The following is a 12,240-nucleotide window of genomic DNA, read 5'->3' as shown; positions in this document are numbered from 1 at the left end:
AAGCCCCATTCAGATAAACCGGCCATGTATTAATAGAGGGGGGGGGGGGTCCACTCTCTCCAAAATGACCATTTTATTTGGTCTCTCAGACCTTAAACATACAACCAAATTAATGAGTGATTTCTGAAAACAATAGAACTGTATTTGCATTGATATCTTTCCGTAGAACAATTCAATAGGATCGTCATTAATATTATTTGCTGTTTAAATAAATTTCATTAGTAATAAATTTATGGAATTGTTTCTAAATAATCATAGTATAAGAAAGGAATGGAGTGCCTCTAGAAGATGATGGCCCTCAATTTGTTATTGTCACATTAGGGACATCCTTGAATGGAGAAGGGATTAACATCTTTCCGATAGAGAAAGCAGATGGTTTTTGGTATACGGCAAGGATGCGTTTTTTAGGCCGCTTCTCCATAAGGAGAAAAATGGATTCTATATCATCTGATAAACAGATCAAGTCTCCCCGCCTTTAAGTAGACTATTTGGATTTCAGTTTATCTTCTCTTTCTTCTTGGGTAGATGCCGAAGTTGTTGAATAATAAATCAATAAAAGGTCATGCCATTCAGATTTAATGAATTATTATTCCATCTTTGAGACTGCTCCATGGGTGGCTCAAAGTGCAAAGGGAACAGGGGTTTGTATCATGATTAATAGAGTAGACATAAATACACCGACTATGACAAGGAAAAAAACATGTTAGAACATTTTTCTGCCTTGATAATATATTTTATATACTGTATCTTGCTTCCAGTGCAAAGGATACCGGACCCGGATTACCATCACATTCTTACTGGACTAAATCCATAGGGTTTAGTATCCTAGGCAAGTGACGCTTCAACCGTTTTAAAGAATATATTGTTTGAAAAAGGTCTTGCATGGCCAAAACCTGCCTCTTCTTGTGCTTCATGGAGTCCCAACTGGACAAGCTATGTCAGTAATATTCTTATACGACATATGGATGTCACGGAGGAGGGACTATGTCTAATAGAAGGGGTCCCGAGCAATGTGGAGAGTCATTTAATTGAGCAGTTACAACTCCGGCAGACTTGGTGACACCATGTTTTACCTAATCACCCATTCATTTAAATGGATGGTATGTAAACCCAAGTGTGTGGGCGCCAGAGGAATCTCCCAATGGTAACAGCTGATCACCCGGTGTTTCCAAAGCTGGTGTTGCGGCAATCAGCTGATCCCCATAGCGGCTGCATTCTGAAAGGGGTGTCTTTTTTATGGCAAAGAGGTCTTTAGGTCCCCTCAAGCACTAGGGCTTGGGGTTAACTGCTACCTCTGTACTCCATATAGATACAATTCTAGAAAGGTAGTTGTCGAGTTAGGACAACCACTTTAAGTAAATTGAGCCATGTATAGGGGCATCTAGTCAAAAGGCCACGCAATAACGTTACTCTAGAATTCATTTTACCACTTGACTAGCATGCGTCTTTTAAGACTCAACTCACACAAAGACAGTACTAAATTCTTTAAATGGAGTCCAGCCGAGATTAGGGAAGTTTGTCCTTGACTTTTCCTTGGTTTCCGTTTTTGGTTTAAAAAAAAAAAAAAAAAAAAAAGGTTCACCTAATGTTGTCATCTCCATATTATTTTAATTTGACCAACCTGTGAGATTCTGAAGACACCACAACCACTCTTGATGGGACAGATTGACGTAATATGTCTTGCAGGAGTGAGACCAGGTAGAAATGCCCAAGGTGATTGACCTGGAAAGTCATTTCAAGGTGATCTTCCGTCAGCTGCCAGGGAACTCCAAGGACTGCAGCATTGCAAATGAGGACATGGAGAGGCCTATGAAAGACAGGTGTGCAAGTGTTAAATATCGTATTGATTTTAAAGAGGCTCTGTCACCAGATTTTGCAACCCCTATCTGCTATTGCAGCAGATCGGCGCTGCAATGTAGATTACAGAAACGTTTTTATTTTTATAAAACGAGCATTTTTGGCCAAGTTATGACCATTTTTGTATTTATGTAAATGAGGCTTGCAAAAGTCCAAGTGGGCGTGTTTAAAGTAAAAGTCCAAGTGGGCGTGTATTATGTGCGTACATCGGGGCGTTTTTACTACTTTTACTAGCTGGGCGTTCTGACGAGAAGTATCATCCACTTCTCTTCAGAACGCCCAGCTTCTGGCAGTGCAGACACAGCGTGTTCGAGAGATCACGCTGTGACGTCACTTCCCCAGGTCCTGCATCGTGCCGGACGAGCGAGGACACATCGGCACCAGAGGCTACATTTGATTCTGCAGCAGCATCGGCGTTTGCAGGTAAGTCGATGTAGCTACTTACCTGCAAACGCTGATGCTGCTGCAGAATCAACTGTAGCCTCTGGTGCCGATGTGTCCGACACGATGCAGGACCTGGGGCAGGAAGTGAGTGACGTCACAGCGTGATCTCTCGAGAACACGGCTGTGTCTGCACTGCCAGAAGCTGGGCGTTGTGTAGAGAAGTGGATGATACTTCTCGTCAGAACGCCCAGCTAGTAAAAGAAGTAAAAACGCCCCGATGTACGCAAATAATACACGCCCAGTTGGACTTTTACTTTAAACACACCCACTTGGACTTTTGCAAGCCTCATTTGCATAAATACAAAAATGGTCATAACTTGGCCAAAAATGCTCGTTTTTTAAAAATAAAAACGTTACTGTAATCTACATTGCAGCGCCGATCTGCTGCAATAGCAGATAGGGGTTGCAAAATCTGGTGACAGAGCCTCTTTAAGCTCACATTTCATTATAGGTAACAACTTTAAGAAGAAACTTGGAGGGATGATCACTGACCAGTGCTACTGCCAGTTCACCTTCAAAAAATCACTAATAATAAGCACTGGTTAATGTACAACTCTACAGAATACAAGCATGTCCACTAAGCCTTTCACCGCGTCCCTCTGCATCTGGGCATTAATTTGCTCAATGTGTGTGTCCAGTCTGCCATAGGATGCACAGAGTGGCATTGCTGGCTGGCATCTCATCATAAGACAGACATATGACATCTCAATTATTTGATCTAACTAAGCTCAGAGCTCCAGATTACAGTTGAGGATGGCCACATATTATTCCTGTTTCTTTAAGTAGTACAGTCTGGCGAAGAGACCCTCAGATGGAAAAAAAAAAACGTTTTGCGCCCTTGCTCTATAAAAGGGCAGTAGTTGACTAGGCTACAGCAAGGTTTAATGCATCAACACATATATTAAAACAGCTGAAGTTCTAAAGTGGCACATATAAAGGGGTTGTACAGGATTAGAAAAACAGTGCCACACCTGTCCATGTTTTGTGTCTGGTATTGCAGTTTAGTCCATTGAGGTGAATAAGACTAAGCTGTAATATTGCACATAACCTGTGGACACGTGCGGGACGGTTATGGAACAAAGCAACCATGTTTTTCTCATTCTGTACAACCACTTTAATATCACATTCTATTGAGATCCATTTATAAATGATAACCAATCTTGCCAGAAACAATATCTTTCTAATTAGTGCTACAATCACAGTCTTTCAAAAGAGAAGAGGTGCCAAGAATAAATAGCTTTCCACGGGATGTAGAATGGCACCATAAGGTGAATAGAGTGAGGCTTTTAGAAAGATCATATTACTTGACGCTAAGTAAAGAGGAAGGGGAAGTTATTTTTTTATAAGATCTGGAACAGAAGGATAGTGGAACTATCCCCCGTACAGAAAACGACCTGGTTTAAAACGTGTTAGTAGCGGTTTGAGTAATGTTTTTTGTTTTTTTTTTTCTTTTTCTCTCTCTCTCATCTCCCCACGCAATCTTTTCCAGGGTTTTAGTGGGTGATTGTTGAATTCTCAGTATTATCTATTTGAACCGCTTTCAGGATAGTGTCTATACTACATAATACTTTGTTTAATATAATTCTAAACCGGAACATTTTCTTTGTTTTTTATTGTTATGTAGTTTGGAACATTTTTATATAATTCAACAATAATAAAAAATTATATTATAAAAATAATATCACATTCTATGTAAATTAATTATTAAAGCTACACGCCATGCTAAAGTGTTGTTTTCACTTGCCTTGCACCTTCCTAAATGAGTGAATAGCCTCCTCCTTGCCATTGAACTTACAATATTATGACCCTACCCCTAGATCACTACTACCTCTACTAATATACCAAAATAAGTTGACAGGTCACTGCCTCGCACAAGATCAACACACTCATCAATTGCTGCTGTTTTCCTTCTAATAACCTTACTACCTATAGGTTTTTCTATTTAAAATTTCTTCAAAGCAGAACACACAAGCACCAATCAAGATCCAGTATTTAAAAATGTTCTATTCTACTTGACTGCAAAATTCTTAAAAGGGTCCACCTCCCAAACCATTTTTTTTTTATTGTTCTAATGCGTCTAAAATACAAATTAAAGCAACTTTGCAAATAGCCCTAATTAAAAATATATCATTCTGTGTTTACAGCTTCTATGTTGGCCTATGTGTCTCCATGGTAACAAGTTACAAATGAACCCTGTTCAGTCTGATCCTGCAGTAATATTGCCATCCCCTAATTCTTGCCAATTTACCAAGAATTCGGGGACAGACCATAAAGAGTGTGATTGCAGGATCAGACTACACAGAGTTTGTTTGAGGTCAGTTATCATGGAGAAACAGATTCCCTCTGGAGCCACACACAAAAAAATGGTAGTAGTTTTAAATTAACACTATTTTCAAAGTTGCTTCATTTATCATTTTAGATATATTGAAGCAATAAAAAAAAAATGTAAAACCTCCTCGAAATTCACGACTCTAAAATATAATACTCTATCAGTCCACTTGGAAAGAAACACATTTTTTTTTTTTTGTGTTCTGCTACCAGAACGTGCTCTTTGTTATCTACTAGTTTAGTCTACAGCCCAAAATATCAAGAACTCTCCAATGGTGTGGAAACCTGTCTGAGAAGCAGACAGATACATGGATCTTTGTGTTAAGAGTGATGCAGCGAGTGATTTAGCATGATTGTCATGACAAGGTGACTTGAGAGATGTGAGCAGCTCCTGGTCACTTGTCAAGTGACCCCGAAGCCCCTCTCGATAAAATTTTACAGGAATTAAATGGGAGCACCAGAAATGTATCCCCTCGTTCCCTCGAGCAGCTGCTGCCTTCGCTCTCCCCCCATCTCCTGCCTTGACTTCCATGCTATGTTTATCATAAAAAAACAGAAGGAACTGAAAGGTTCACTACCTGCGCGGTGAAGGCAAGTCCCCTGCTAGAGCAAACAAGCCAAGACATAATTCTTCAAACACTATCTGTTCATGTTATCCTAAAGTGACCCTATCACAACCCTATCAGAAATCTCACCTGAATTATTTCAAGAACTGGAACTTCAACCTGACCCGTAATGCCCATGGGGACAAGGACTGAATTTTAAATTCAATGTTGAGTTGTGACTTCGGTATAGAACATTTTTTTTTATTATTTTTGAGTCAGTACAGGGAGACTTATTGGAGAATTTTCGTTTCCATACAGTACACGTCTCAGCTTTTCTTTATAACGCGTGCTCTATAGCCTGCGTTGCTTTTATTATGTTGTTAACTAGGTCTATAAAACACCAAGGACGTTCTAAGATGAGTGTCGTACTGACTACTGGTCACACTAATAATTTGCCCTATAGCTATTGTAGGGAGAAGGGCTCTGTGCAATTAAACAGGAATACTATAAAGTGACCGCGAAGGTCAAAATCACGTCCCTAGGTTTCGATCTGAACGATTATTATGAAAGCAATGCTTCAATGCAACTATGATCTATAAAATAATCCTCACACAGGGAAAAAAAGTGAGTGCAATACAGAGTGTGTCACATAGTTCTTATTAATAGCCATTGTCAACATACTAGCACATATATATATATATATATATATTTTCTCATATACATATATATATATACACATACATATGCGCGCGCACACACGCACGCACACATACATACCTACACACACACACACACACACACACACACACACACACACACACACACACAATACTATATAAAACTAAGTGGCAAAACACCAGCCAGAGTTTCCAGATTTGTTGTAATTTCGAGTAGGAACGTTTTGGAATTGCCACAATGTCTTCGATGTGATAAAGCTGGTGAACCTTTTTCGACCGTTGTAAGATTGAAGGGATATGTGTTGAGCTTCAGAGAGGGGAAATTAGGAGTTTTGCACCTGCTAGGAAGCATGGGAGTAATATATCAGGACTTCTGGAGTCTGTATGGGCATATTAAGAAAGAAACTGGATAATGGGATTTGGTCAGGAACTTTGCAGAGCATTATTATAAGAGCAAGGACCTGATCCCAAAAGACCTGGAGTTTTTGGCAAGACCACCACATGTCTGAGTAAGTTGCTCTTTCTTGGTTACATCTCTGGCAGGTGTCTGTGATATTCCATCCAACTATGTGGTCCCATTGATTCCAGATTAAAGGGTTTGTCCAAGATTAACAAGACATGGCTGCTTTCTTTCAAAAACATCTACACACCTGTCCATGGGTTGTGTCTCAGCACCGTTGAAGAAAAAGGGACTGAGCTGCAACACCACACACAACCTTTCGACGGTATTTATTTTGACAACGGCAACGGTGGGGCTGGCGGTTTGCAAGTATACGCATAATGGGGAACTTAAAAATAGCCGTTGAAACTAATTTCATTGGGTTTAGTAGAATTGCTAGAAATTCACAGTCTTCCCAGGTTCATACCATTGGAGTGAGGCTCTACAGAGAGATGAAAGCAAACAGCAATGTGTTTGGGTGGCAGACAAGGTTTACAGCTCCCAACAGTATCTCAATGGACAATAATTTTATAGAAATAAGGGAAGATCTAACTAAGAAGAAATATGGGACACAACGACCTGTCGCCCTTCCATGCACATCCTATTTCTGTTCCCTTTATAAAGTGCCAACATATTCTGCAGCGTTGTACAGAGACTCACATCACTGATATCAGTGAATGTCCCCAGTCAGCCTCACAAAAATTCTTTAAAGGCTATGTACGTACACCTTTGAAAACATTGTTGTTTTCTTTAAATAAAAATGGCAGTGTGTTTGGTGCAAATTTCTAATTACGTTTTATTAAAATTTTTACTTTTTGAGATACAGCTGCTTTGTATCCTGTATACAGAGCAGCTGTATCTTGTGCTTAGATGTGATTGGTAAGGGTAAGTTCACACGTGGTGTAAAAAGTGTGGATTTTCCGCAATGTATTTAATTGAGGAAAATCTGCAGCATAATACAGTAGCAGCAGAGTGGATGAGATTTGAACAAACCTCCACACGCTGCGTAAATCATCAGTGGTAGAAAATGATCAAAATTTTACTTGCGGTGCGTTTTTTTTAATCTGCAGCATGTCAATAGTATTTGCGCAATCGTTGCTTTTTTTGTTGCGGGTTTTCCCCATTGAATTCCAATGGGAGATAAAACCTGCAAAAAAAAATAGCAGATGTTGCGATTTTTGCGGCAGAAAAGCTGCCATTCCACTGCAAAAATCACAACACAGGAAAAATAAATTAATCTTATACCTACCCAGTATTCTGTGGTTCTTCGACCAGGCCGACCAATCAAAAGCTGCAGCGGTCGCATGGGATGAAACGTCATCCCAGGGTTGCAGAAAATCAGAGGGACGCGTCGCCGTGTTAAGTATATACTTTTTTTTTTAAGTACAGGATTTCTGCAGCGGACATTCCAGCCGAAAAAACGGACCACAATTTAGTGTGGGTTTTCAGACGGAATTCTTGCGGCCAACAGCACGGATACGCTGTGTACCTTTACGCAGCGTATCCGTCCTGTGTGTACATCCTGCGTGTCAGTCCCGCTGACAGGTCTCAGCACATACAGCTGCTCTGTATACAGAATACAAAGCAGCTGTATCTCAGAAAGTAACAATAATGTTTACAAAGTTGCACCAAACACATGAATATAAATTATTAAAAAAAACAAGTTTTCAAAGGTGAACATAGCCTTTAATGCAGGAACGTGAATAGGAGTTTCCTTAGAGTGGAAACATTTTTAGGGGGTGGGGGACATTTTATACTCCACGCAGGTGTTGTCCCTGGTTGGATTTCAACCAAGGACCCCAGTGCTGCAAGGCATAAGAGCTAACCGCTAAGCATATGTACTGAGCCCATTACGCTAAATTATTCCAAATCATGTAGCCCACGCCATATAGAAGTCCAATCAATTAAATTGGTTCAAAATGTATCCATTTGCAAACAAAAACTTTAAATAATTAAAACAGTGCTTTATTCCAGAATCTGAGCCTCTCTTGTCCATCGCCTATATTTGGTATTGAACCTGTGTCCCATTTAAGTGGCTGGTGCACACAGCCTATGAACAAATTTGATGTATATATATAGATCCTGAAGCAGTGCGTCCTGGCAGATCTGGCTGTGATGCACGATATATATTCTATGTATCCAGGACACATAGAAGCTGTATCTCAAGAAGCAAACATTTTTTTTTTATAAAACCCAATAAAACATTGATTCATAAAAAAACAAAACACACTTGTTCACAGGTTGTGTTCGGTATTGCAACCCAGCTTCACTGAATTGAATAGGGCCGAACTGTAATACCACTCACAAACTGTAAACAGGTGTGGCAATGTTTTTGGAAGAAAGCAGAGGTGTTTTTGTATTACCGTACAACCCCTCGAGCTAATTTTTGTTTATAAATCGTAATAATAATTTATTTTTTAAAATAACAAAATAACCCTACATTATACAAATGTATCTGCCACAAAATTTCCCTATTTTCCCCAAAAATTTATCTTGCATAATAACCAATTTCCCCATTCCTTTACGAACAATAAATCCCTTCCTGATAATTGTGTCTCCGAGTACCTGTTATTCAGAATGGAAAAATCTAGACGTACATGTAAACAACACAATTACATGTCGAAAAACCTGCCAGCTAATTACGGGTAAAGCTGGGTCTGATTTATTACTGCACGCCAAGCTTGTAAACTGATGGTGAAATGATTATAAAAATATGAAATTGCCCAAGGGTTACAGACGACTGCTTTTAAAGACCATGGTCAAATCATTTTGACAAAAGCATTACATGTATTAGTACGTTACTTTTTCCCAATGACAGCCCGTTCTTCTGATTCCCTAGAGAAATACAGCGTTGTAATGGAGTTCACAAAGTCCCCTAACTGCTGCATGCTTCTGTACACACCACGAGTCGCCGATGTCGTGCTCAGGGAAAAGGAAAATGAAAAAAAAAGAAGAAAATATGTGGCCTGAATATTGGGATTGCACAGCTTTGGGACTCCTACGTGGAAATGCAGCAAAGCTAAAATATAAATAAGAATTACATGGATAACTATCTATATAATTATGACATATCCACCATCACAAGATTTATAGACTATCTAATTACTGAGGATTTATTACTAGAATGTGAAAAATATAAACACTGAAAAAATAATGAGTATCTCTCATATCTATCTATCTATCTATCTATCTATCTATCTATCTATCTATCTATCTATCTATCTACAGTGAAGTAAATAAGTATTTGATCCCTTGCTGATTTTGGAAGTTTGCCCACTGTCAAAGACATGAACAGTCTAGAATTTTTAGGCTAGGTTAATTTTACCAGTGAGAGATAGATTATATTGAAAAAAAAAAAAAAGAAAATCACAGTCAAAATTATATATATTTATTTGCATCGTGCACAGAGAAATAAGTATTTGATCCCTTTGGCAAACAAGACTTAATACTTGGTGGCAAAACCCTTGTTGGCAAGCACAGCAGTCAGACATTTTTTTGTAGTTGATGATGAGGTTTGCACACATGTTAGATGGAATTTTGGCCCACTCCTCTTTGCAGATCATCTGTAAATCATTAAGATTTCGAGGCTGTCGCTTGGCAACTCGGATCTTCAGCTCCCTCCATAAGTTTTCGATGGGATTTAGGTCTGGAGACTGGCTAGGCCACTCCATGACCTTAATGTGCTTCTTTTTGAGCCACTCCTTTGTTGCCTTGGCTGTATGTTTCGGGTCATTGTCGTGCTTGAAGACCCAGCCACGAGCCATTTTTAATGTCCTTGTTGAGGGAAGGAGGTTGTCACTCAGGATTCGACGGTACATGGCTCCATCCAATCTCCCATTCATGCGGTGAAGTAGTCCTGTGCCCTTAGCAGACAAACACCCCCGAAACATAATGTTTCCACCTCCATGCTTGACAGTGGGGACGGTGTTCTTTGGGTCATAGGCAGCATTTCTCTTCCTCCAAACACGGCGAGTTGAGTTAATGCCAAAGAGCTCAATTTTAGTCTCATCTGACCACAGCACCTTCTCCCAATCACTCTCAGAATCATCCAGATGTTCATTTGCAAACTTCAGACGGGCCTGTACATGTGCCTTCTTGAGCAGGGGGACCTTGCGGGCACTGCAGGATTTTAATCCATTACGGCGTAATGTGTTACCAATGGTTTTCTTGGTGACTGTGGTCCCAGCTGCCTTGAAATCATTAACAAGTTCCCCTCGTGTAGTTTTCGGCTGAGCTCTCACCTTCCTCAGGATCAAGGATACCCCACGAGGTGAGATTTTGCATGGAGCCCCAGATCGATGTCGATTGACAGTCATTTTGTATGTCTTCCATTTTCTTACTATTGCACCAACAGTTGTCTCCTTCTCACCCAGCGTCTTACTTATGGTTTTGTAGCCCATTCCAGCCTTGTGCAGGTCTATGATCTTGTCCCTGACATCCTTAGAAAGCTCTTTGGTCTTGCCCATGTTGTAGAGGTTAGAGTCAGACTGATTAATTGAGTCTGTGGACAGGAGTCTTTTATACAGGTGACCATGTAAGAGCTGTCTTTAATGCAGGCACCAAGTTGATTTGGAGCGTGTAACTGGTCTGGAGGAGGCTGAACTCTTAATGGTTGGTAGGAGATCAAATACTTATTTCTCTGTGCACAATTCAAATAAATAGATATAATTTTGACACTGTGATTTTCTGTTTTTTTTTTTTATATAATCTATCTCTCACTGGTAAAATTAACCTAGCCTAAAAATTATAGACTGTTCATGACTTTGACAGTGGGCAAACTTACAAAATCAGCAAGGGATCAAATACTTATTTCCTTCACTGTATCTATCTATCTATCTATCTATCTATCTATCTATCTATCTATCTATCTATCTATCTATCTATCTATCTATCTATCTATCTATCTATCTCATCTCTATCTATCTCATCTCTATCTATCTCATCTCTATCTATCCTCCTCTCTATCTATCTCCTCTATCTCTCTCATCTCTATCTATCTCATCTCTATCTCATCTCTATCTCATCTATCTATCTAATATCTATCTAATATCTATCTAATATCTAGACTACCGTTCAAAAGTTTGGGGTCACCCAGAGAATTTTGTGTTTTCCATGAAAACTCACACTTATATTTATCAAATGAGTTGCAAAATGACTAGAAAATATAGTCAAGACATTGACAAGGTTAGAAATAATGATTTTTATTTGAAATAATAATTTTCTCCTTCAAACTTTGCTTTAGTCAAAGAATACTCCATTTGCAGCAATTACAGCAATGCAGACCTTTGGCATTCTAGCTGTTAATTTGCCGAGGTAATCGGGAGAAATTTCACCCCATGCTTCCAGAAGCCTCTCCCACAAGTTGGATTGGCTTGATGGGCACTTCTTGCGTACCATACGGTCAAGCTGCTCCCACAACAGCTCTATGGGGTTGAGATCTGGTGACTGCGCTGGCCACTCCATTACAGATAGAATACCAGCTGCCTGCTTCTTCCCTAAATAGTTCTTGCATAATTTGGAGGTGTGCTTTGGGTCATTGTCCTGTTGTAGGATGAAATTGGCTCCAATCAAGCGCTGTCCACAGGGTATGGCATGGCGTTGCAAAATGGAGTGGTAGCCTTCCTTATTCAAAATCCCTTTTACCTTGTACAAATCTCCCACTTTACCAGCACCAAAGCAACCCCAGACCATCACATTACCTCCACCATACTTGACAGATGGCGTCAGGCACTCTTCCAGCATCTTTTCAGTTGCTCTGCGTCTCACAAATGTTCTTCTGTGTGATCCAAACACCTCAAACTTCGATTCGTCTGTCCATAACACTTTTTTCCAATCTTCCTCTGTCCAATGTCTGTGTGCTTTTGCCCATATTAATCTTTTCCTTTTATTAGCCAGTCTCAGATATGGCTTTTTCTTTGCCACTCTGCCCTGAAGGCCAGCATCCCGGAGT

General features: G+C 39.8%; 1 protein-coding gene across 4 annotated transcripts in view; it reads right to left on the bottom strand.

The window, feature by feature from the left end:
* Positions 1-12,240, bottom strand: part of WWOX (WW domain containing oxidoreductase) — a 736,214-nt gene that overhangs the window by 554,603 nt on the left and 169,371 nt on the right. For all 4 annotated transcript variants that reach the window (XM_075838647.1, XM_075838646.1, XM_075838643.1 and 1 more), the window contains exon 8: positions 1,622-1,807. In XM_075838647.1, the coding sequence (XP_075694762.1) occupies positions 1,622-1,807 (186 nt within the window). The remainder of the gene's footprint in view (positions 1-1,621; positions 1,808-12,240) is intronic.

Source organism: Rhinoderma darwinii, chromosome 9 (genome assembly GCF_050947455.1).
Source record: "Rhinoderma darwinii isolate aRhiDar2 chromosome 9, aRhiDar2.hap1, whole genome shotgun sequence".
NCBI classification, from domain to species: Eukaryota; Metazoa; Chordata; class Amphibia; order Anura; family Rhinodermatidae; genus Rhinoderma; species Rhinoderma darwinii.
This window is presented reverse-complemented; position numbering and strand designations above follow the sequence as displayed.